This window comes from Pan troglodytes, chromosome 12 (genome assembly GCF_028858775.2).
Source record: "Pan troglodytes isolate AG18354 chromosome 12, NHGRI_mPanTro3-v2.0_pri, whole genome shotgun sequence".
NCBI lineage: Eukaryota > Metazoa > Chordata > Mammalia > Primates > Hominidae > Pan > Pan troglodytes.
In genome coordinates, this window is record NC_072410.2 from 59,579,264 (window position 1) to 59,606,941 (window position 27,678).

The 27,678-nt window shown below is 40.9% G+C and overlaps 1 protein-coding gene and 1 pseudogene across 14 annotated transcripts in view; both read left to right on the forward strand.

The window, feature by feature from the left end:
- The window catches only part of WDPCP (WD repeat containing planar cell polarity effector), a 729,520-nt gene that overhangs the window by 691,672 nt on the left and 10,170 nt on the right, over positions 1–27,678 (forward strand). For 7 of the 14 annotated variants that reach the window (XM_054678456.2, XM_016948623.4, XM_016948620.4 and 4 more), the window contains one exon: positions 23,245–23,489. In XM_054678456.2, the coding sequence (XP_054534431.1) occupies positions 23,245–23,489 (245 nt within the window). Of the gene's footprint in view, positions 1–23,244; positions 23,516–27,678 lie in introns of those variants that run through there. The other 7 variants (XR_010149488.1, XM_063789783.1, XM_001163097.7 and 4 more) reach the window with 2 other exon arrangements.
- On the forward strand, positions 26,055–26,233 carry ELP1P (endozepine-like peptide 1 pseudogene; annotated as a pseudogene).

The window sequence follows — 27,678 nt, forward strand, 5'->3', positions numbered from 1 at the left end:
AATTATTTGAACTGAATGACAATAATGACACAACCTATCAAAACCTCTAGGATACAGCAAAGGCGGTGCTAAGATGAAAGTTCATAGCCCTAAGCACCTACATCAAAAAGACTGAAAGGGCACAAACTCACATTCTAAGGTCATACCTCAAGGAACTACAGAAACAAGAACAAACCAAACTCAAACCCAGCAGAAATAAGAGAACTGCCAAGATGAGAGCAGAACTAAATGAAATTGAAACAAACAAAAAATACAAAAGATAAATGAGACAAAAAGCTGGTTCTTTGAAAAGATAAATAAAACTGATAGATCATTAGCAAGATTAACCAAGAGAAGAAGAGAGAGAAGCCAAATAACCTCAATAAGAAACGAAACAGGAGATATTACAACTGACACCACTGAAATACAAAAGATCATTCAAGTCTACTATGAACACCTTTAGGCACATGAACTAGAAAACCCAGAAGAGATGGATAAATTCCTGGAAAAAATACAGCCCTTCTAGCTTAAATCAGGAAAAATTAGATACCCTGAACAGACCAATAACAAGCAGCGAGATTGAAATGGTATTTTTAAAATTACCAACAACAACAAAAAAAAGAGTCCAGGCCAGATGGATTCACAGGAGACATTCGGATTCTACCAGACATTCAAAGAAGAATTGGTACCAATCCTTTTGATACTATTCCACAAGATAGAGAAAGAAGGAACCCTCCGTAATTCATTTTATGAAGCCAGCATCACCCTAATACCAAATCCAGGAAAGGACATAACCAAAAAAGAAAACTATAGACCGATATCCTTGATGAACATTGATGTTAAACTTCTTAACAACTACTAGCTCTAGCTAACCAAATCCAACAACATATCAAAGAGATAATCCACCATGATCAAGTGGGTTTCATACCAGGGATGATGTAGGGATGGTTTAACATATGCAAGCCAATAAATGTGATACACCACAGAAACAGAATTAAAAGTAAAAATCAGCTGGACATGGTGGCTCATGCCTGTAATCCCAGCACTTTGGGGGGCTGAGGCGGGTGGATCACGAGGTCAGGAGTTTGAGGCCAGCCTGACCAACATGGTGAAACCCTGTCTCTACTAAAAATACAAAAATTAGCCGGGCCTGGTGGCGCACGCCTGTAATCCCAACTACTCGGGAGGCTGAGACAGGAGAATCACTTGAACCCAGGAGGCGGAGGTTGCAGGAGCCAAGATTGCACCATTGCACTACAGCCTGGGCAACAGAGTGAGACTCTGTCTCAAAAAAAAAAAAAGTAAAAATCACATGATCATCTCAATAGATGCAGAAAAAGCATTCGACAAAATCCAGCATCCCTTTATGATTAAAACTCTCAGCAAAATCAGCATTCAAAGGACATACCTTAATGTAATAAACTCCATCTATGACAAACCAACAGCAAACGTGATACTGAATGGGGAAAAGTTGAAAGCATTCCCTCTGGGAACTGGAACAAGACAAGAATGCCCGCTGTCACCACTCCTGTTCAACATAGTACTGGAAGTCCTAGCCAGAGCAATCAGACAAGAGAAAGAAATAAAGGGCATCCAAATCAGTAAAGAGGAAGTCAAACTGTCACTGTTTGCTGATGATACAATCGTTTACCTTGAAAACCCTAAGGACTCCTCCAGAAAGCTCCTAGAACTGATAAAAGAATTCAGCAAAGTTTCTGGATACAAGATTAATATACAAAATCAGTAGCTCTTCTATACACCAACAGCAACCAAGTGGAGAATCAGATCAAGAACTCAACCCCTTTTATAATAGCTGCAAAAAAAAAAAAAAAAATACTTAGGAATATACCTAACCAAGGAGTTGAAAGACCTCTACAAGGAAAACTACAAAACACTGCTGAAAGAAATCATAGATGACGCAAACGGAAACACATCCCATGCTCATGAATGGGTAGAATCAATATTGTGAAAATGACCATACTGCCAAAAGCAATCTACAAATTCAATGTAGTCCCCATCAAAATACCACCATCATTCTTCACAAAATTAAAAAAACAATTCTAAAATTCATATGGAACCAAGAAAGAGCCCACACAGCCAAAGCAAGACTAAGCAAAAAGAACAAATCTAGAGGAAGCACACTACCTGATTTCAAACTATAATATAAGGCCATAGTCACCAAAACAGCATGGTACTGGTATAAAAATAGGCATACAGATCAATGGAACTGAATAGAGAACCCAGAAATAAGTGCAAATACTTACAGCCAACTGATTTTCAACAAAGCAAACAAAAACATAAAGTGGGGAAAGGACACCCTTTTCAACAAATGGTGCTGGGATAATTGGCTAGCCACATGTAGGAGAATGAAACTGGATCCTCATCTCTCACCTTATACAAAAATCAACTCAAGATGGATTAAGTACTTAAACCTAAGTCGTGAAACTATAAAAATTTTAGAAGATAACATTGGAAAAACCCTTCTAGACATTGGCTTAGGCAAAGATTTCATTACCAAGAACCCAAAAGCAAATGCAATAAAAACAAAGATAAATAGCTGGGACCTAATTAAACTAAAGAGCTTTTTCACAGCAAAAGAAACAGTCAGCAGAATAAACAGACAACCCACAGAGTGGGAGAAAATCTTCACAATCTATACATCTAACAAAGGACTAATATCCAGAATCTACAACAAACTCAAATCAGTAAGAAAAAAACAATCCCATAAAAAAGTGGGCTAAGGACATGAATGGACAATTCTCAAAAGAACATATACAAATGGCCAACAAACATGAAAAAATGCTCAACATCACTAATGATCAGGGAAATACAAATCAAAACCACAATGCGACACCACCTTACTCCTGCAAGAATGGCCATAATAAAAAAAATCAAACAGTAGATGTGGGCGTGGATGTGGTGAACAGGGAACACTTCTACACTGCTGGTGGGAATGTAAACTCATACAGCCACTATGGAAAACAGTGTGGAGATTTCTTAAAGAACTAAGAGTAGAACTACCATTTGATCCAGCAACCCCACTATTGGGTGTCTACACAGAAGAAAAGAAGTCATTACTCAAAAAAGATACTTGTACATGCATTTTTATAGTGGAGCAATTCACAATTGCAAAATCATGGAACCAACCCAAATGCCCATCATCAACAAGTGGATAAAGAAACTGGTGTGTGTGTGTGTGTGTGTGTGTGTGTGTATACACATATATACATACACATATACACACACATACGTGTATATATGTGTATATATACGTGTATATATGTGTATATGTGTATATACACATATATATACACACACACATACATACATACACAGTGGAATACTATGCAGCCATAAAAAGGAGTGAATTAACAGCATTTGTAGTGATCTGGATGAGATTAGAGACTATTATTCTACGTGAAGTAACTCAGGAATGGAAACCAAACATCGTATGTTCTCACTGATATGTAGGAGCTAAGCTATGAGGACACAAAGGTATAAGAATGATACAGAGGACTTTGGGGACTTGGGGGGAAGAGTAGGAAGGGGGTGAGGGATAAAAGAGTACTAATATGGTGCAGTGTATACCCATATTTGATGGGTGCACCAAAATCTCCCAAATCATCACTAAAGAACTTACTCATGGGCCGGGCGCGGTGGCTCACGCCTGTAATCCCAGAACTTTCGGAGGCTGAGGCAGGTGGATCACGAGGTCAGGAGATCGAGACCATCCTGGCTAACATGGTGAAACCTCATCTCTACTAAAAATACAAAAAATTAGCTGGGCGAGGTGACGGGCGCCTGTAGTCCCAGCTATGTGGGAGGCTGAGGCAGGAGAATGGCGTGAACCCCGGGGAGCGGAGCCTGCAGTGAGCCGAGATTGCACCACTGCACTCCAGCCTGGGCAACAGCGAGACTCCGTCTCAAAAAAAAAAAAAAAAAAGAACTTACTCATGTAACCAAATACCACCTGTACCCAATAACATATGGAAAAATTAATTAATTAATTAAAATAAAGTAGCAATATCTGGTGTTGCCAAGGTTGCAAGGAAATGGGCACTGGTATACACTGCTGAGCATGCACACAGTAGCACAACCTCTCCTCAGGGCAGCTTGACACTATGCATTGAAAGAGTTAAATGTGAACTGTAATTCACTCTCTGGAAATTCATCCTAAAAAGATAATTAAGGATGAGTACAAAAATTTAATCATAAGGATGCTCACTGCAGTGCAATTTTTTATTACAAATAAAAGTGGGAAATAATCTAAATCACCAAACAGAGGAGTGTTAAATAAACTATGTGCACCAAAAAAAAAAAAAAAAAAAAAATCATATGGAACCTAAAAAGAGTCCAAAAGGCCAAGGAAATCCTAAGGAGAAAAAAAGAAAAACAAAAAGCTGGAGGCATCATTGCTACCCAACTTCAAACTATACTACAGAACTACAGTAACCAAAACAGCATGGTACCTGTACAAAAACAGACACATGGACCAGTGGAACAGAATAGAGAATGCAGAAATAAGACTGCATACCTACAACTATCTGTTCTTCAAAAAACCTGACAAAAACAAGCAATGGAGAAATGCATCCCTATTCAATAAATGGTGCTGGGATAAGTAGCTAGCTATATGTAGAAAATTGAAACTGGACCCCTTCATTAGATCATATACAAAAATTAACTCGAGATGGATTAAAGACTTAAATGTAAAACCCAAAACTATAAAAACCCTAGAAGAAAACCTAGATAATAGCATTCAGGACACAGGCATGGGCACAGATTTCATGATGAAGATGCCAAAAGTAACTGCAACAAAAGCAAAATTGACTAATGGGATCCAATTAAACTAAACTAAAGAGCTTCTGCACAGCAAAAGAAACTATCAACAGAGTAAACAGATAACCTGCAGAATGGGAGAAAATGTTTGCAAACTATGCATCTGACAAATGTCCAACATCTATAAGGAACTTAATATACAAGAAGAAAAAAAATCTATTAAAAGTGGGCAGCGGACACAAGCAGATACTTTTCAAGAAAATCATACATACAAACAACAATCATGAAAAAATGCTCAACATCTTTGATCATCAGAGAAATGCAAATCAAAACCACAATGAGATACCACCTCACACCAGTCAGAGTGACTATTAAAAAGTAAAAAACAACAACAACAACAACAACAACAGATGTTGGCAAGTTTGTGGAGAAAAAGGAATGCTTATACATTGTTGGTGGGTGTGTAAGTTAGTTCAACCACTGTGGAAGAGAGTGTGGTGATTCCTCAACGTCCTACAGCCAGACATGCCATTTGACCCAGCAATCCCATTACTGAGTATATACTCAAAGAAATATAGATCATTCTGTTATAAAGACATGCATGCATATGTTCATTGCAGCACTATTCACAATAGCAAAGACATGGAGTCAACCTAAATGCCCATCAATAATAGACTGGATAAAGAAAATGTGGTACATATATACTGTGGAATACTATACAGCCATGAAAAAGAACAAGATCATGTCCCATTCAGGGACATGGATGGAGCTGGAAGCCATATCGTTAGCAAACTAATACAGGAACAGAAAATCAAATTTTGCATGTTCTCACTTACAACTGGGAGCTAAATGATGAGAACACATGGACACATAGAGGGAAACAACAGACCATAAGGCCTATTGGAGGGTACTGGAGGGTGGAGGGTGGGAGAAGGGAGAGGATCAGTAAAAATAACTAATGGGTACTAGGCTTAATACCTGGATGATGAAATAATATACACAAAAAACCTCAAATCCCCACTACACAAGTTTACCTATGTTACAAACCTACACATGTATTCCTGAACCGAAAAGTTAAAAAAAAGAATATTTGTTTATACTCCTTTCCCTCCCCCGTAAAATGCATATAAATAAAATGCACCCATCTTAAGTGTTCTATTATGTGTCTGTATATAATACATAATACATTATATATTTTATTATACCCATATTATAATAGATTGTCTCTTTCTCTTCCTCTCTCTCACTCTCTCCATCAATCCCTGCAGGACTTTTTTCCCAAATAATTTTCTTAAATTTCATATTCTGCTCAGACCTGAAGTTAGTTTACGATTAAAGTAAGCAATGAACTATTTTTAAAATCACTACTTATTTTAACCATTACCTAGCTCTAGGCTTCATGAGATTATAAACTTTAATTCTAAGAAAACTGTTTGGGTAAAAGTCCTCTGGGGAATATATATATATAGAGAGAGAGTAATTTAAGTATAAAGTTCTCTGACACTTTGAATTAGTTTACTAAACCTTTGGTACTACAATGGCTACATCTTTAATAGAATACATTACTGCCTGTTTACTTCTCAAGAAAAAGTATGTCCCTCAGATTTCCTTGTTCAGTGCAGTGGCTCACACCTGTAATCCTAGCACTTTGGGAGGCCAAGGTGGAAGGATTACTTAAGGCCTGGAGTTTGAACCAGCCTGGGCAACATAGCAGGACCCCATCTCTAAAAAAAATTTTTTTTTAATTAGCCAGACACGGTACACGTGCCTGTAGTCCCAGCTACTCAGAAGGCTGAGGCAGGAGCATTGCCTGAGCCCAGGAGTTAGAGGCTGCAGTAAGCCATAATCACACCTCTGCACTCCAGCCTGGATGACAGAGTGAGACCCTGTCTCAAAACAAACAAACAAAAAAACTTAATTTCCTTGTTCATATTCTCTTTTGTGGAAAAACATAAAGAGAGGATTATGTTGCCATAATTATGAGAATTTTATTAACTTGAAATAATAACATTTGGCTGGGCACAGTGGCACATGCCTATAATCCTAACACTGGGAGGCTGAGGTGGATGGATCACCTGAGGTTAGGAGTTCAAGATCAGCCTGGCCAACATGGTGAAACGCTGTCTCTCCTAAAAATGCAAAAATTAGCTGGGCGTGGTGACGCATGCCTGTAATCCCAGCTCCTCGGAAGGCTGAGGCAGGAGAATCGCTTGAATCCGGGAGGCCGAGGTGGCAGTGAGCCAAGATTGCGCCACTGCACTCCAGCCTGGACAATAGAGCAAGACTGCATCTCAAAATAAAAGAAATAATGACATTTGAAGAACAATTATATTAGCCTTTGTGAAAACAAAAATATGTTCTGACAGTGCTTGGCTAATTCCTCCTTAAAGTTTATGAACACGTTCACTGAGATCTTAAAAACATCACGTGCCCTGAATTTAGTAGACTATTCTCTGATGGATGTGGTCCATTTTAAGATTTTTGCACACTTTATCTAGAGCTTTTTGTTTTGTTTTATTTGAGACAGGGTCTGGCTCTGTTGCCCAGGCTGGAGTGCAGTGGTGCGATCTCAGCTCACTGCAACTTCTACCTCATGGCTTTAAGTGATCCTCCCACCTGAGCCTCCCAGGTAGCTAGCACTACAGGCCCGTGCCACCACACCTGGCTAATTTTTGTATTTTTTGTAGAGACAGGGTTTCACCTTGTTGCCCAGGCTAGTCTCAACCTCCTGAGTTCAAGCAATCCACCTGCATTGGCCTCCCAAAGTGCTGGGGTTACAGGTGTGAGCCACAGCGCCCCCCCATCTTGAGCTTTGAAAAACACATTTAAATGGACCTTAACTGAGATACACAGCAATTTCCCTATACTCAGCCACAATGAAGGAAAAAATTAGGAAATTCATAATTTTTTAAATACATACTTCAAAGATGGACACAATATTGACTTAATCAGAAGCCATCAGAGGTCACTAATAAATGAAGCAATTTGCATATGTGAATTTTACAAGTTTCATATTTGATACCAAGAACAAAAGGTTCTCAGAATTTCATATTAAAAACACCAGTGTTCAAAGTGCTCATAGTATAAGCCAAGTATCTAAAACCTTTGAAAACACAGCATTCTATGAAAACAATATGTGTACATGTATGTGTATGTCTGTGTGGGTGTTTGTGTATGCATATATATAAATTTACCAAATACTTTTCTGGCATTCTGTGAAACTTAGCCAGAATTTAATTTTTATTTCCTTTATTTACATGCCGAGTGGGTATTATTGATCATAATTGTGATCTATTATATTGGAGCAGGAAAGGATATGAGTTAAATCATAGAAATAAAATATGAATTTTGGAGGAAAAATAAAATAAAACTGGGGAAGAGAGATACAACAGAGAAATTACATTCTATAACCACAGAAGTGGGGTGGGCAAAATAACAAGGATTTGACCAGGTGGGATTAGAATTTCACTAAAGTTCTCACACTGCATATATTATTCAGGGTTGTATTGACAGTGGAGTCCCCTTCCCATGCAGTAAGGAAACCACATACAACCAGAGGAAACAACGATTAGAAAACCCCTAGGAAGAATGACATCAGCAAAATGTGACTAAGAAGCTTCAGACCCTCATTCTCCTTAATAAACATTAAAGAAACAACTATACAGTGACTAAATAACTTTATAGGAACTCTGGAAAACAGTCAAAGGTCTACAGAAACCAAGTAAACAAACAATCAAGAACAAGCTACATCCCGAACAGTAGGACATGTCATGGCATTTTTGCTCACCCTTGTTCCACTCCTCCCCAGCCGTTGTCTTGGTTTGGAGGAGATGGCAGTTCCTAATTCCACCTGTATTAGTCCATTCTCATGCTGCTATGGATAAATATCTAAGACTGGGTAATTTATAAAGGAAAGAGGTTTAGTTGACTCACAGTTCTGCATAGCTGAGGAGACCTCAGGAACCTTATAATCATGGCAAAAGGCAAAGGAGAAGCAGACAGGACAGAGTGAATGCCAGCAGGGGAAATGCCAGACGCTTATAAAACCATCAAATCTTGTGAGAACTCATCACTATCATAAGAACGGCATGGGGAAAACTGCCCCCATGATTCAGTTACCTCCACTTGGTCCCACCCTTGACACGTGGGAATTATTACAATTCAAGGTGAGATTTGGGTGGGGACACACAGCCAAATCATATCACCATCCCTTGAACCAAAACGAACAAGGCTGACCTTATTTGCAACATTCTAACTTGTCTAAAGGCTGCCTGAAGAATTGATCCCTGATTCACCTAACTCAGATCTCTGCTAGGAGACAAGCATGGCCTTAATCTCAGATGAGGAGAAGCAGTAGTCATGGCTCAGAAAGCTGCAGAGAGACCCTACAGATTCCTGGGGCAAAAGATTAAAGGTGGAGACATATGACAGACCATCAAGACCCCACAAAGATCTCTTGGGAAATTTAAGACAATTAAAAGCAGCCATCTATACAGAGATTCAAAAAACCACAAACAGGTCCAGGCAAGATGCATGCTCAGTAAAGACCTGAGAAGACCTTTAGCTTTCTCTTTGATGTGATCTCAAAATTCAGAAGCAAGGCCAAGATAATTAGGAAAGGACTTCCATGGCAAAGAGCCAGTCTACAGAGAATGGGAGAAGTAGCTGTTTTTCTTTTTGTTTTCAAATCCCCAACATAACTATTGTGAATTTAAAATCCCAAAATCACAATGCATAAAAAGAAACGGAAACATGGACCATTCAATAATAATAATAAATTGGCAGAAACTATCCCTGAAAAAATACAGGTATCAGACTTACTAGAAAAAGATTTTCAAACAATGTTTTAAATATGTTCAAACAGTAAAGAACAACATGGACAGAGACCTAAAGGAAATCAGGTAAATTATATGAACAAAGGGGAATTTCAACAGAGATAGACATTATTAAAAGAACCAACCAGAAATTCTGGAAATGAAAAATATAATGGGCACACTGGGGATAGTCAAACTTAAAAATTCACTAGAGGGATTCAATAGCAGACTTGGACAGAAGAAAGAATAAACAAGCTTAAAGATAACTTATTTGAAATTATCTAGTATGAGGTGCAAAAAGAACAAAAGAATAAAAAAGTGAACAGAGCTTAAGAGACACTATCAAGCAGGACAATATATCCATTATGAAGATCCCAGAAGGAGAAGACAATAAGAAAAAGGTAGGGAACTTATTTGAAATATAATGGCCAAAAACTTACCCAATCTGAGGACAGAAATAGACATATAAACTCAAGAAGTTCAACAAATTCTAAGTATAATAAACCCAAAGAGACACACAACAAGACACATTACAATCAAACTGCTGAAAGTCAAAGACAAAGAGATAATCTTGAGAGCTACAAGAGAAAAATGACTCATCACATACAAGGGAGCCTAATAAGATTATCAGCAAAGTTCTCAGTATGAATCTTGCAGGCTAAAAAGGAATGGGAAAGTATATTCAAAAACATCAACTGGGCCGGGCGTGATGGCTCACACTTGTCATCCTAGCACTTTGGGAGCCCGAGGCAGGCAGACCACTTGAGATCAGGAGTTCAAGACCAGCCTGGCCAACATGTTGAAACCCCATCTCTACTAAAAATACAAAATATTAGCCAGGCATGGTGGCACACACCTGTAATCCCAGCTACTCAGGAGGCTGAGACAGGAGAATAGCTGGAACCTGGGAGGTGGAGGTTGCAGTGAGCTGAGATCGCACCACTGTACTCCAACCTGGGAGTCAGAGCGAGACCCCATCTCAAAAAAAAAAAAAAAAAAAAAGAATACTGTATCTAGCAAAACTGTCCTTCAAATGTGAAGAAATGATGACATTCCCAGACAAAAGATGTATAGTCAACACCACTAGATGTTCCCTACAAGAAATGCTAAAGAGGGTCCTTCAAATTGAAACAAAAAGATACTAGACAGCTATACAAAGTCACATGAAAGTATAATGTTCTCCATTAAAGGTAAACATATGGGCAACTATAGAATCCCGTGTTATTGTAATTCTGGTGCATAAATCCACTTTTAATTCTTGTATAGAATCTATAAAATTACTCACACAAAAAATCTATAAATCTAAGTTAATAAGTACACAATATATAAATGTAAGTTTTAACAATAAAAAAAGGAGGAACTGTAAAGGAGAATTTTTGTATGCTAATGAAGATTAGTTATCAGTGTAACATAAATTGCATAAATTTGAAATGTGTTACATAATCACAATGCTAGCCACCAAGAAAAATATCTATATAGTGCACACAAAAGGAAATGAAAAGGGAATCAAAGTATGTCACTATAAAAAAAAATCAATGGATTACAAAGGGAGGGCAGTAAGAAAAGAAATGAGGAACCAAAAAGCCACAAGACATACAGAAAACAGGTGACAAACCAGCAATAGTAAATCCTTCCATATCAATCATTACTTTAAATATGAATAATCCAACTACTAGTCAAAAGACATATTGACTGAATGGATTTTTTTAAAAACTCTAACACTCCGCTGCACACAAGAGACTCATTTTAGATCCAACACATAAGCTGAAATGGAAAGGATGGAAAAAATATTTCATGTAACTAGTAACCACAAGAGAGCAGGGGTACCTATAATGGTATCAGATAAAATAGACTTTCAATGAAAAATCATCACAAGAGACTAGGAAGGATAATACATGATTAAAGAGTCAATTCACCAAGATATAATTATTATAAATATGTATGTACCAAACATCAGAACTCTTAAATATATGAAGCAAACATTAACATAATTGAAGAAAGAAATAGACAGCAATGCAGTAATATTAGGAGACTTCAATAACCTGCTTTCAATAATCGATAGGACAACCAGACAGAAGATCAATAAGGACAACAGAAGACTTGAAAAACACTACAGACCAACTGGATGGAACAGACACATACAGAACTCTCCACTCAATTCCTACCAAAATCTCAATATATCTTTGCAGAAATAGAAAAAAAAATACTCATCCTTAAATTAATATGGAAAATCAAGGGACCTTGAAAAGCCAAAATAATCTTGAAAACAAACAATAAAGTTGAAGAACTCACACTTTCTGACTTCAAAATTTACTACAAAGCTACAGTAATCAAAATATGTGCTAGCATAAAGACAGACATATAGAACCATGGAACAGAATCGAGAACCTAAATAAAACCTTTGTGTATGTGGATAAATGATTTCTGACAAGGGTGCCAAGACCATTTAATGGGGGAAAAGACAGTCTTTTCATCAAATATTGCTGGGAAAACAGGATGTCCATATGCAAAAGTATGAAGTTAGACTCTTACCTTACACCATATACAAAAATCAACTCAAAATGTATCAAAGATCTACACACAGGCCTAAAACTATAATTCTCTTGGAGAAAACATAGGAGAAAATGTAGCATTGAATTTGGCAATGATTTCACAGGTAAGACACCAAAAGTACAGGCAATAAAAACAACAACAAAAAAACAGATAAACTAGACTTCATTAAAATTATTGTTTGTCCATCAAAGGATACTATCAACAGAGTAAAAAGGCAACCCACACAACAGGAGAAAATACAGTTGGCCCTCTGTATCCATGAGTTCCTCATCTGTGGATTCCACCAACAAGAGATTGAAAACATTGGGGAAAAAACCATCTGTACTAAACATGTACAGACTTTTTTTCTTGTAAATTATTCCCTAAATAATACAGTATAACAATGATTTACATAACAATTACATTGTATTAGGTATTATAAGTAATGCAGAGATTATTTAAAATATATGTGAGGATATGTATAGATTATATGCAGATACGACGCATTTAATATCAGGGACACAAGCATCTGCAGATTTTAGTATCTCTAGGGGGTCCTGGAATCAATCCCCACAAATACTGAGCGACAACTGTATTTGCAAATCACATATATAATAAGTGACAAATAACCAGAATATAGAAGAACTACAACCCAATAAAAAAAATTTAATGTGCAAAGAACTTCCAAGATATACAAATGGACAAAAAGTACATGAAATGATGTTCAACATCACTAATTGTTAGAAAAATGCAGATCAAACCACAATGAGAAACTACATACATTGGAATGGCTATTATTTGATTTTAGCCAAAAGGCTGAGAAGCAATAAGATGGCCATTACCAAAAAACAGAAAGCAAAAAGTGTTGATAAGGATGTGGAGAAACTAGAACATTTGTACATTGCCAGTGGGAATATAAAATGGTGTTACCCCTGTGGAAAACAGTATGGTAGTTCCTCAAAAAATTAAACATAAAACCATTATATGATCCAGCAATTTTACTTCTGGTATACACCCCAAAGAATTGAAAGCAAGGACAAGAACAGATATTTTTACACCTGTGTTCATAGCAACATTAGTCACAATACCCAAAAGGTGGAAACAACCAAAATGGCCACTGACAGATGAATGAATAAACAAAAGGTGGTATATACATATAATGAAATATTATTCAGCCCTAAAAAGGGAATGAAGTTCTGATACCTGCTACAGCATGGATGAACTTTGCAGACATTATGCTAAGTGAAATGAGGCTCAAAAGGACAAATATTGCATTACTCCACTTATATGAAGTACCTGGAATAGTCAAATTCTTAGAGACACAAAGTAGAACACCGTGCACAGTGGCTCATGCCTGTAATCCCAGCACTTTCAGAGGCCAAGGTGGGTGGATCACCTGAGGTCAGGAGTTCAAGACCAGCCTGACCAACATGGAGAAACCCCATCTCTAATAAAAATACAAAATTAGCAGGGCATGGTGGCACATGCCTGTAATCCCAGCTACTCGAGAGGTTGAGGCAGGAGAATCGCTTGAACCCAGGAGGCGGAGGTTGTGGTGAGTCGAGATTGCACCACTGCACTCCGGCCTGGGCAACAAGAGCAAAATTCCATCTCAAATAAGTAGAACAGTGGTTATCAGAGGCTTAAGGAAGTATGAAATGGGAAATTGTTATTTATTGAGTACAGAATTTCAGTTGAATGATTAAAAAGTTCTGGAGATGGAGAGTGGTGATGGTTACATGATGATGTGAATGTGCCTAATCCCACTAAAGTATACACTTAAAAATAAAGTGGTAAATTTTATGTTAAATATATTTTACCACAATAAAAAATAAAGGAAAGGGAAAGGAAAGAAATGAAACCACTAGTGATCTAGTTACCTCTTGGGAACATTCTGGAAAAAATTTGTGGTAATGACAGAAACGGAAGGAAAAAGTTTTAATTATCTTTTAAACTTTAATAGGTAAATTTAGAGGTTATCTTGGGGCTACATGTTTGAGTGAGTTTCTAGGTATGGGGCAAACCTCTTGTTTCCTCCCACTGACTTTGCTCATAGTCAAGGGTAATAAATCATGTAGTTACCTATCTACATTGTCTTGTTTGTACTATTCATTGGCATACTGTCTGAAAGAAATCTTATATTTATTTATTTATTTTTTTTGAGGTGGAGTATCATTCTGTCACCCAGGCTGGAGTGCAGAGGTGTGATCTCAGCTCACTGCAACCTCCGCCTCGCGGGTTCAAGTGATTCTCCTGCCTCAGCCTCCAGAGTAGCTGGGATTACAGAAGCACGCTACCACACCCGGCTAATTTGTTTATTTTTAGAAGAGACAGGGTTTCACCATGTTGGCCAGGCTGGTCTTGAACTTCTGACCTGAAGTGATCCACCCGCCTTGACCTCCCAAGTGCTGGGATTACAGTCGTGAGCCACCGTGCCAGGCCACAGAAATCTTGTATTTAGAAATGGCAGAAACCCATTCTTTTAATGTGGAATTATGGTAGATATAGCAACCTGCTGCATTTCCTGTTTTTACTATCACCCAAAGAGGGGAGTAATACATATAGAATAGGGAATGTGTGCATATATATATGTGTGTGTGTGTGTGTGTGTGTGTATATATATATACACGCACATACACATACATGGTATTTACATGTTGACAATTACACTAATACAGCATCTTGAAGTATAAGTGTATAACCTCTAAAAATGATAAAGTAGCAATTTTTGTGTTTGCTACTACTTCTATCATAAGTTTATCAATTTACTTGATGGAATATAGTATCTTCAAGTATTGGTTGAGATGGAGTAATTGATAAACTATTCTCATTCTTTCCTCTAAAAATTGATTTTTAAAAAATATTTTCAGGCCGGGTGCGGTGGCTCACGCTTGTAATCCCAGCACTTTGGGAGGCCGAGGCGGGCGGATCACGAGGTCAGGAGATCAAGACCATCCTGGCCAACATGGTGAAACCCCGTCTCTACTAAAAATACAAAAAAAATTAGCTGGGTATGGCGGCTCATGCCTGTAGTCTCAGCTACTCGGGAGGCTGAGGCAGGAGAATTGCTTGAACCTCGGAGGCGGAGACTGCAGTGAGCCAAGATTGTGCTACTGCACTCCAGCCTAGTGACAGAGCGAGACTCCATCTCAAAAAAAAAAAAAAAAAAGTTAAATATGTCAACATACTTTATCTCAGCATTTATGATCTATTTACTTTCTGAAAGATTTGGGGCATTTCACTAAAGTATTTTATATATCATATCTAAAATAAATTATATACACAGCAAAAGTCAATTAAAAGTTGCAGGCCAGGCATGGTGACTTACGCCTGTAATCCTAGTGATTTGGGAGGCTAAGGCAAAAAGTTCGCTAGAGCCCAGTAGTTTCAGACTAGCTTAGGCAACATAGCAAGACCTTGTCTCTACAAAAATAAAAGTTTAAAAAAATTATCCAGGCACGGTGGTGCACACCTGTAGTCCCAGCTACTTGGGAGGCTGAGGCAAGATCACCTGAGCCCGAAAGTTTGAGCTGTACTTTTGCTGTGAGCTATAATTGTGCCACTGTTCTCCAGCCTGGGCAACAGAGCACAACCCTATCTCAAAAAAAAAAAAAAAAAAAAAAACACAAAACAAGTTGCACAGTTATGTGATGTTGAATATCGGGCTGTTTTATACAAGTTAAAACTGTGTTTAGCTCTGAATTTGGGAAGGCAAAGGCAAAAAAGTGAAATAGGTTTACTTTGAGAAGCATCATGGTATAACAGAAAGAATGCAGTATTATAAGCAAACTGTCTCAGTCTAATTTTGTTCCACTACCTCCTCACTGCTACACACCTCTATACCTGTTTCTTCATCTGTAAAATGAGAATAGTTATGTTTAATTTAGTAATATTACATGATTAATCTGTCAAATTAGGTAATGGAAAACCATTCTGTTCTAAAACATGGTTCATGATTATTGTTTTTATTAATTTTTTAACACATGCAAATAGTAAATTTATCTAGATGGAAACACTTTTTCAGCATTCTATAGTCACACTCAAGAATGTTTGTGCAGCCCAGGTGCATTGGCTTACACCTGTAATCCCAGCACTTTGGGAGGTCAAGGCAGGCGGATCACTTGAGGCCAGGAGTTCAAGACCAGCCTGGCCAAAATGGTGAAACCCTGTCTCTACAAAAAATACAAAAATAGCCTGGTGTGGTGGTGCATGCCTGTAGTCCCAGCTACTTGGGAGGCTAGGGTGGGAAAATCACCTGAGTCTCGGAGGTCAAGGCTGCATTGAGCCTTGATTGTACCACTACACTCCAGCCTGGGTGACAGAGTGAGACCTTATCTCAAAAAAAAAAAAAGCTTGTGTAAAAAAAAACTGAAAAGCAGCCCGGCGAGGTGGCTCACGCCTGTAATCCCAGCACTTTGGGAGGCCAAGGTGGGGAGATTGCCTGAGGTCAAGAGTTCAAGACCAGCCCGGCCAACACGGGAAAACCCCATCTCTACTAAAAATACAAAAAAATTAGCCAGATGTGGTGACATGCGCCTGTAGTCTCAGCTACTCAGAAGGCTGAGGCAGGGAGAACTGCTTGAATCCGGGAAGCGGAGGTTGCAGTGAGCTGAGATCACGCCACTGCACTCCAGCCTGGGCAACAGAGCAAGACACCATCTTATTAAAAAACAAAACAAAAAAAACTGAAAAGCAAGCTGGGTGTGGTAGTGTATCCCTACAGTCCCAGCTCCTTTGGAGGCTGAGGTAGGGGAAGTGCTTGAGCCCAGGAGTTTTAGGCCAGCATGGAGAACCTAGCAAGACCCAATCTCTAAATTTTTAACTGAAAAACAAACTACACATGTCTTAGAGTTTTGAAAAGGATAGACATTCTAGTCACATAGATGTTTCTTATTATAACTCCTCTTTATAAGGTAAAATACTTAAATCATAATCACTAAAGGCATTCCTGTGGAAAGGTGAAATGACAAGTTCTAAGTACACTCCTTTCTGATGGCTTACTTAACACAGAAGTTAGAAAGTTAGTTAGCTTATCTATAAACTTGTCTCTCGTATGTACCAGAAGCCTCAAGCCAACCTTTGGCAAGTGCTAGACTACAGTCAGTTTGAGACTGCATTCTCTACAAAAAATGTCAAGTACCAAACTCTGCCATGTTGATGAAAAAGAAACCTATATATGATACCAAATATGCAAGAAGCAGAGTTCAATTTCACAATGTTCAGTAGTGAAACTTGAATAGCTGGTCAACTTACTCAGAAAAGCGTCTCCTGCCACATAGGGTGGACCACTAGCTAGCATGCTTATAAGCAAAAGCCTTAAATGAGAGGAATAGGGAATCAGAGAAGTTAATCATAAAGCAGCCTGTGGAACAAGTATTGTTAGTACATTAAAAAACTACAGTGGAAAAAAAAAAACCCCTTTACAGAGAAATAAGAACAAAATTATAATCCCAACTCTGCCACTAACTGACTTTGGACAAAACACTTAACCCATATGAGCCTCAACTTCTTCATCTATAAAATAAAACAATTTCAGATTAGGGAGTTTTAAGATTTCTTCCATGTCTAAAATATTATACTTCTGGGATTTAATTATTATTAAACCAAATCAGAAACTTCAAGACAGACTGTTAGTAACACAGAGGAAACCTAACATAATAAACTGAGATGATCACTTACTGTATTAAAATTTAAAAATCTGCATTAAGTGAGCCACAGGTCAAAATCCAGTTTATAGCAAAGCAAAGCTTAACTTGTCTGCTGAATTTACTTACAAAAGTCTGTGTACATTTAAAGGAAAGTGACCTGATATCACCCAATATTAGGTAACAGCAAAAGGGTGTGGCTCAGAAAATGCACTTAACCACATGTAGAAAGCAATGAGGGACTGGGGAAAACCCTTTCGTTGCTGTAAAATTACTACAAGAATTAACACGTAGTTTCATTCAGTCAAGGCTGAGCACAATTTCAACACATTAAAAAAAAAATAAAGATCAGTCTTCCTTGGAACCACAACTTCCTATTATTGAACAAAATCACCTCCTCCCAAACTAGGAAACAAACAAAGCAAAACTACCAATTCTACAGTGTTTATCCAGAAGCTTAAAATTTCATAAGCTTTTGGTCCAATAATTCTATTTCTACAGTTCTATACCAAGGAAATAATCCTACAAACAGAAAAAAAAAAAAAAATTCATGCCTATCTATCATAGGGTTATTTATGAAAAAGAAGAAATTGGAAGCAATATAAATTTAACCAAAAAAGGAGTGGTTAAATAAAGCTATAGTATTTAATGGAATAATAAAATTCAGCCATTAAAAACAGACTATGTAGGAACATTAAAAAGTTTTAAAGTGTTATAAGGCCAAAAAAAAAAAAAAAGAAAAGAAAAGATACAGAATTATATATATATACACAATATAATTCAAGCTGTGTTTAAAATAAATAAATAAAACATGTGGAGAAAAAGAGACTAGAAGCAAATTCATGTTAACTTTAGTTTTGTATAACTGGTAGGACTGTGGGTAAATTTTCATAGTTTCCTGTTTTCCAAATTTTATTTAATGATTATGTTTTACTTCAAATAATGTTTAAAAACTTGAATGTAAAATAAATTATTTTATAAATCTTCAAAATATCTGTGTAAGGTACGTAGAGTATAAGTCAAGGTTATATAGCAATGGAAACCTTGGAAATGCCCTGAAGTCTTTTTAAAATGCAATGGATTTTAAAGAAAATCCCCCAAAGGAATATTTTTTGTTTTGTTTTTTTAAATCCTGGAAGATCTTGAGAAGTTAATTCTATGATTCTTACTTTTTAAAATGTAATTCCTAAGGTAAGAGAGGATTAAATCATGGATAGAAGACACTACATAACAACAACAACATGGCTGAACTACACGATAGTTCTTAGGTATGCCATCAGCCTTCTAGCAACAAGTATATCTAGATATTAAGAAAATAAAATAATTTACCTAGGATCTCTGCCAGTTGATGAACAAGGCCAAAACCTAACTCATTTTCTCAATGACCATTCTCGTGGTATAGAAACTAGACTTTGGTATGGTAGTTTATAAGCCAAGAGTTGAAGCTTATGTTTTAAAAAATGACAGTGCTTAGTTTTCTTTTTAAATTGAAAGCTACCTAAAAGCCTGGAACTTGCCAGCACACACTCAAGCCTCAGGCACTATTAAATTACGCATTCTTCTTGCTACCTGTTTTTCCAGGTTTTTTTTTTTTTTTTTTCAATTTTGTGTACATCAAGGTCTACAGGCACATACCTACATACATGTGTTGCCCTTATTTTTTAGCCGCATATCTGTTTCCTTTGATATGTGACTACTTAAAATAGTATAAATGCAGACTTTCTGAAAGGCTTCTCTTAGTAAAAATAACTTTTAAGATATAACTTACAGAATAACTTTAAATTTATTTTTTAAAATTACTTTCACCTATACTTTAAGTAAAATGTCTCCAATTATGACATGATAGTGTAAGTGCTGTTATCCCTACTCTCTTTACCTTTTACTTTTACCATTTCAACTCTAAGTAGGTTATCTTCAAATTTTAAAAACTGTCCCCACTGTATTATTTTTCACATAATATCACTCATCTTTAGTCTTATCTTCACACATCATCCAACTTCAGAAGCCCATAAGATCTTCTGTTTTTCTGTAACTGACAGGGATGGGCAGAAGGTGCAAAAGAAAGAATAACAAATGCGAAATAGATGAAGTTGTTGTTAATATTTCTTTGCAGCTTCATAAAATGTTATGAAAGTCTTATAAAACCACAATCTTTTCTATTTTATAAACTATTATCTCAATAGCCATTATCAAATACTCAGTAAAACACCAAAATTAGGAAATATATGCTATATAATACCTTTTAGAACACACAGTATTGAAGATATTCAGAGAAGGACTGTGTGGTAGATAGAGCTCCCTCTCCCCTCTCCCCTCTCCCCTCTCCCCTCCCCCCTCCCCCCTCTCCCCTCTCCCCTCTCCCCTCTTTCCACGGTCTCCCTCTGATGCCGAGCCGAAGCTGGACGGTACTGCTGCCATCTCAGCTCACTGCAACCTCCCTGCCCGATTCTCCTGCCTCAGCCTGCCGAGTGCCTGCGATTGCAGGCGTGCGCCGCCACGCCTGACTGGTTTTCGTATTTTTTTGGTGGAGACGGGGTTTCGATGTGTCGGCTGGGCTGGTCTCCAGCTCCTAACCGCGAGTGATCCGCCAGCCTCGGCCTCCCAAGGTGCCAGGATTGCAGACGGAGTCTCGTTAACTCAGTGCTCAATGGCGCCCAGGCTGGAGTGCAGTGGCGTGATCTCGGCTCGCTACAACCACCTCCCAGCCGCCTGCCTTGGCCTCCCTAAGTGCCGAGATTGCAGCCTCTGCCTGGCAGCCACCCCGTCTGGGAAGTGAGGAGCGTCTCCGCCTGACTGCCCATCGTCTGGGATGTGAGGAGCCCCTCTGCCTGGCTGCCCAGTCTGGAAAGTGAGGAGCGTCTCTGCCCGGCCGCCATCCCATCTAGGAAGTGAGGAGCGCCTCTTCCCGGCCGCCATCACATCTGGGAAGTGAGGAGCGTCTCTGCCCGGCCGCCCATCGTCTGAGATGTGGGGAGCACCTCTGCCCTGCCGCCCCGTCTGGGATGTGAGGAGTGTCTCTGCCTGGCCGCCCTGTCTGAGAAGTGAGGAGACCCTCTGCCTGGCAACCGCCCCGTCTGAGAAGTGAGGAGCCCCTCCGCCCGGCAGCCACCCCGTCTGAGAAGTGAGGAGCGTCCTCCCTCCTCGTCTGGGAGGGAGGTGGGGGGGTCAGCCCCCCGCCCGGCCAGCCGCCCCGTCCGGGAGGGGCACCTCTGCCCGGCCGCCCCTACCGGGAAGTGAGGAGCCCCTCTGCCCGGCCAGCCGCCTCGTCCGGGAGGGAGGTGGGGGGGTCAGCCCCCCGCCTGGCCAGCCGCCCCGTCCAGGAGGCGAGGGGTGCCTCTGCCCGGCCGCCCCTGCTGGGAAGTGAGGAGCCCCTCTGCCCGGCCAGCCGCCCCGTCCGGGAGGGAGGTGGGGGGGTCAGCCCCCCTCCCGGCCAGCCGCCCCATCCGGGAGGGAGGTGGGGGGGTCAGCCCCCCGCCCGGCCAGCCGCCCCATCCGGGAGGGAGGTGGGGGGATCAGCCCCCCGCCTGGCCAGCCGCCCCATCCGGGAGGGAGGTGGGGGGATCAGCCCCCTGCCCGGCCAGCCACCCTGTCCAGGAGGTGGGGGGGCGCCTCTGCCCGGCCGCCCCTACTGGGAAGTGAGGAGCCCCTCTGCCCGGCCAGCCGCTCTGTCTGGGAGGGAGGTGGGGGGGTCAGCCCCCGGCCCGGCCAGCCGCCCCATCCGGGAGGTGAGGGGCGCCTCTGCCCGGCCGCCCCTTCTGGGAAGTGAGGAGCCCCTCTGCCCGGCCAGCCGCCCCGTCCGGGAGGGAGGTGGGGGGGTCAGCCCCCCGCCCGGCCAGCCGCCCCGTCCGGGAGGGAGGTGGGGGGGGTCAGCCCCCCGCCCGGCCAGCCGCCCCGTCCGGGAGGGAGGTGGGGGGGTCAGCCCCCCGCCCGGCCAGCCGCCCCGTCCGGGAGGGAGGTGGGGGGGTCAGCCCCCCGCCCGGCCAGCCGCCCCGTCCGGGAGGGAGGTGGGGGGGTCAGCACCCCGCCCGGCCAGCCGCCCCGTCCGGGAGGGAGGTGGGGGGGTCAGCCCCCCGCCCGGCCAGCCGCCCCGTCCGGGAGGGAGGTGGGGGGGTCAGCCCCCCGCCCGGCCAGCCGCCCCGTCCGGGAGGGAGGTGGGGGGGTCAGCCCCCCGCCCGGCCAGCCACCCCGTCCGGGAGGGAGGTGGGGGGGTCAGCCCCCCGCCCGGCCAGCCGCCCTGTCCGGGAGGTAATGGGCGCCTCTGCCCGGCCGCCCCTACCGGGAAGTGAGGAGCCCCTCTGCCCGGCCAGCCGCCCCCTCCGGGAGGGAGGTGGGGGGGTCAGCCCCCCGCCGGGCCAGCTGCCCCGTCGGGGAAGTGAGGGGCGCCTCTGCCCGGCCGCCCCTACTGGGAAGTGAGGAGCCCCTCTGCCCGGCCAGCCGCCCTGTCCGGGAGGGAGGTGGGGGGTCAGCCCCCCGCCCGGCCAGCCGCCCCGTCCGGGAGGGAGGTGGGGGGGGGTCAGCCCCCCGCCCGGCCAGCCGCCCCGTCCGGGAGGTGAGGGGCTCTTCTGCCCGGCCGCCCCTACTGGGAAGTGAGGAGCTCCTCTGCCCGGCCACCACCCCATCTGGGAGGTGTACTCAACAGCTCATTGAGAACGGGCCATGAAGACAATGGCGGTTTTGTGGAATAGAAAGGGGGGAAAGGTGGGGAAAAGATTGAGAAATCGGATGGTTGCTGTGTCTGTGTAGAAAGAGGTAGACATGGGAGACTTTTCATTTTGTTCTGTACTAAGAAAAATTCTTCTGCCTTGGGATCCTGTTGATCTGTGACCTTACCCCCAACCCTGTGCTCTCTGAAACATGTGCTGTATCCACTCAGGGTTGAATGGATTAAGGGCGGTGCAAGATGTGCTTTGTTAAACAGATGCTTGAAGGCAGCATGTTCGTTAAGAGTCATCACCACTCCTTAATCTCAAGTACCCAGGGACACAAACACTGCGGAAGGCCGCAGGGTCCTCTGCCTAGGAAAACCAGAGAACTTTGTTCACTTGTTTATCTGCTGACCTTCCCTCCACTATTGTCCTGTGACCCTGCCAAATCCCCCTCTGCGAGAAACACCCAAGAATGATCAATAAAAAAGAAAAAAAAAAAAAAAGAACACACAGTATTTTAAAATCACACTGTAGAATCCAAATGATGACCCACAGTGTGCAGTTTTTCATTGGAGGAACCCTCAGATGCTTCTAAATTCCAATTAACATCCTGTCCTTTCTTTGCCTTTTAATGCTTATTATTTCTTGACTAGTTTTTATAAATATCGTATCAAAATTTTGATGACCAAGTCAGGTAAGTATACAGTTATCTTATGTATCTATGTGCAGTACATTTTAAACTATTTTATTTTGTTTCACTATTTTTAAGTACTTAAAAATAATAAAGATACAAATGTTAAGTCAATTACTTTTTACTCTGCTTAAACATTATTTTTATTTGTTTATTTGCAGGAAATCAGAGATGGTGGTTCTCTCAAAATGATTCACTTTGGTCTGGTGTAAACATTAAGAAAAAAAGAGAACTGCCTTCTTCATATCTAAACTTTTCATGGCCTGATACAGACTTAAAATCCCCCGTGTGGATTTTTAACAAGAGACAGTATGAATCATATAAATTAGTTAAGAGTTTTGAGTTGAGTGTTTTCAAAATAAAGTTTTATTATTTCAAAAACATGCAGCATAACAGCAAAGTGATCGTAAGTAAAAGTCTTCAACCTACTTATTTTCAATAATGTAAAATTTTGAAAGTGTCTTAAATTGTATGTTAATTAGGTGCTACAAAAATAGAATATTTAAACTTTGTTCTCCCAGGTACTTTAAAAAAGGGGCAGTAGGGGGCAGGCATAGTGCTCATGCCTGTAGTCCCAGTGCTTTAGGAGGCCAAGGCTGAAGGATCACTTGAGCCCAGGAGTTCAAGACTAGCCTGTGCAACATAGTGAAACGCTGTCTCTAGAAAAAATTTTAAAAATTAGCCAGGCATGGTGGTACACGCTTGTGAAGCTGAGGCAGAAGAATTGCTTGAGCCCAGGAGTTCAAGGCTACAGTGAGCTGTGATCGCGCCACTGCACTCTAACCTGGGCAACAGAGAGTGACCCAGTCTCCAAAAAAAAAAAAAAAAAGAAAAAGAAAAGAAAAGAAAGAAAGTCCTCTTCTGCTCTTGTTTACATTATTAATTTACATTACAAATACAGTATTTATTATGTAAATTTTTCAGCCCAGATCCATTGTTAGAAGACAATTCTCCATGGTTCTCTCGAATTACTGCTATGAGTAATTTGCCCTGACTGCCCCTTAGAACACAGATACTGTTACCCTCTGGAGAAAGGGGCAGGCATGCTTATCAACTTTTATATGAGATTTGAGTTCTTTAAACTCAGAATGCCTCTCCTTTACACTGCCCATTGAGTGTGCAGGTGTCATCTAGCCCTCTTAACATTGCTCTATAGGAATAGGGCTCAGAGAATCCATAAAGAAAAGAAAAAAATGCCGATACCCTGGTTACTATCGTTTGTCTCTGACTCAGGAGTCTCATGTCTTCTAACAGCATCCATGAAACTATAGTGTGGTAACTTGTTAGCTAGTAAGTAGGGTAAAATCTCATACCCTTCACAGTTATTGACACCCATTCTTTAGCAGATAACTGATATTTCACAATTATAGACATCTATAGGCCAGGCACGGTGGCTCACACCTGTAATCCCAGCACTTTGGGAGGCCAAGGCGGGCGAATCACGAGGTCAGGAGATGGAGACCATCCTAGACAACATGGTGAAACCCCGTCTCTACTAAAAATACAAAAAAAAAAAAAATTAGCCGGGCGTGGTGGCATGCACCTGTAGTCCCAACTTCTTGGGAGGCTGAAGCAGGAGAATGGCGTGAACCCGGGGGGTCGGAGGTTGCAGTGAGCTGAGGTCACGCCATTACGCTCCAGCCTGGGTGACAAAGTAAGACTCCGTCGCAAAAAAAAAAAAAATTATAGACATCTATAATAATAATCAACATTGTTTAATATTAGACAATAATTACATTACATAATTAAATCTTAGAGTTCAAAGTTAATCAGACTGAAGGCTTTTATACTTCAAATTTTTCTTTCTACTTCCCATTTATCTGTACCTCTACCAGAGGGTATGACAAAAAAAGGTGAAACTCAAATTAGATTTTTCATTTTGTTATTGCTCTGAAAAAATTTTAATAATGCATAACATGTAAGCCAAACTGAGTTACCAGCAAATTTTCATTCTCCTATTCCCAACCTTCTTTATCACACAGATAATCAAAAGTTAACTAATTTTTAGAGAAAAAATTGTATTTAAAAAAATAGGGTTTTGTCAAGATTGCAGAATTTTCTCCAGATTTTCTGGGTAAATAGTCATTAACCCAAAATACCTTTCCTGTGAGATATTAAAGATAAAATATGGATATTGATACATCTATGTTTTTCTACATAATGATAATAATAATGAAAACGTTTGCCAGTTATGTAGGTGAAAATTAAACAAATCATAGTTCTTAAAGTACCCATTTTCCCCACTTCACATACCTCTAGAAAAATTAAATGTACAGAAAACCAAGTTTAGATAGTAAGAATATATTATGAATGATCTTTGATAATGTCCATGATTTATAAATGCTGTTATTTCCCAGATGTTGTAAATCTGAGAATATTAATTAAATTGATATTCCTCCTTTGCTAGAACCTGAAAGGATTATGAAGGGGCTACCATAGCTCTAAAGTAAGAAGAATGGTATAGGCAGGAACAGCTAGGTAGTATCTGTCCTAGCACTGACAGGTTCACAGGTTGTCCTTTAGGAATAGACCCATGAGCTTTTTCAACTATTTTCCAGATTTCTCAGATCTGAGGTAATTTCCACAGTAATTTATATTAGCTGTCACATTGTGTCTTATTGCTAGAATAAACTTTGCTTGGAATGCTAATGTCTAAAAGTTTTTGCTTCATTAAAAGGCTGTGTAACCAAAACTTGGTATTATACTTTCTTCTTAGTATCTTGAAATGTTTGTTAAGGAGTTATAATTATACCACTCTCTACTGAGAGTTTGATCAGTGCTACAACACACATAGCCCTGTACCTACATAGGGATTCTCAATGAAACTCAGTGAGGAAGATACATCATCATCATCATCATCATCCCTACTCTATCGATGAAGAAACCTGATGAGCCTTCTAGCACCAGGTGTCACCTAGAAAGGACAGAGGGACCTGGCCTCCCCTCCCACAATGTGCCAAGTGGAGTTTGAGCTGGCCCACACTGCCCTCAAGCAGCTGAAGGGTACTGTGTGCGATCAGGAGAAAACTGCTGGTGTATAGCTTCTGCAAACAGCCCACCCAGAGCGACTGCAACATCCCTGCCCCTTCAGCCTCAGATGTGAAAGCCAAGGCCAAGTAGGAGGCATGGAATGTGAACAAAGGAATGTCTAAGATGGACACCATGAGGATCTATGTTGCCAAAGTAGAAAAGCTGAAGAAGAATGAGGCTGGCTAAGGACACATTAGCAAACACAAGGAAGCAGCATGGCTCCTCTGGTACAGAATGCTCTTCCTTAAAAACCTTGATGGCTGAAATGTCCTGAAACAAAAGCAAGTTTAGCTGAGACATCAATAAATCACTTAAACTGCATGAGAGTGACTGTCTGCTGCTGGAAAAGAGAAACACAGTGACTGTGAGTGCTCGGGAGGTGTCCAAATGTACAAACTGGTTTTTTGTATGGTTTTGAGTGGAGTTCCCAGCTTTCCTATTATAAGAGTTAGGTAGGCATTTGGCAGGAGTAGAGGGGTTAGGGGGAAAATGTGCTATGGAAATGCCCAAGGGCTGAGGTCAGTGAGACCATTCTCCAGTGACAGCCTCTTGGGAGGCTGAGGCTCCAACCCTTTACCTCTTCAGGGTTGATTCACTAATAACCCAACACTATAAGGGGAAAGGGACTCTGTCCTCCAAAAAGCTGAAGTCAAGTCCAAAAGGCCCCATTGGCACACAGGCCCTAAGAAGTTAATGTTTTTAGGGAGACCAAGTTTTTAGTGATAATGTGGTGAAACAATTGATGCAGCACAATACAGCAGATGAGAAACAATGGAGCACATAGTGTCAAAATACCAGCCTCAGAAAGACTCATCTATGGCCTAGCAACCAAAATTTTCTTGAGGTTATTCTGCCCCTAACTCTGGTTTCTGCTTGGGGATGTTTGTGGAACAATATGCATATGTATGTATATGTGGGATTTGTTACAAGAACACAACATACCCCTCGACCTATGCAAGAGCCAGAGTGTCTAAGCCCAACTTCTACTCCTCACTGTTAGTTATCGTGGAGGCATCATTGCACAACCAATATGCCTGGTGGCTGGAGTATAGACTGCTAAATGGTATTCAGCGAAGCAGGTCTATAGTGACATGAGATTTCCTGGTACTTCTTCCTTAATTAAAAATTATATTCATAGATCATGACATCAGGTCAGTTCCAGTTCTTGCTGGGAACAATAATAGAAACAACAACTGTAAAGACTTCAGAGAACAGACCGGGCATGGTGGCTTATGCCTGTAATCCTAGCACTTTGGGAGGCCAGGGTGGATGGATCACGAGGTCAGGAGATTGAGACCATCCTGGCTAACATGGTGAAACCCCGTCTCTACTAAAAATGCAAAAAAAAAAAAATTAGCTGGGCCTGGTGGCACGTGCCTGTACTCCCAGCTACTTGGGAGGCTGGGGCAGGAGAATCGCTTGAAGCCAGAAGGCAGAGGTTGCAGTGAGCCGAGATCATGCCACTGGCCTCCAGCCTGGGCGACAAAGTGAGACTCCATCTCCAAAAAAAAAAAAAAAAAAGACTTCAGAGAACAAAGGCAACCAAACCTCACCATGTATCTTCA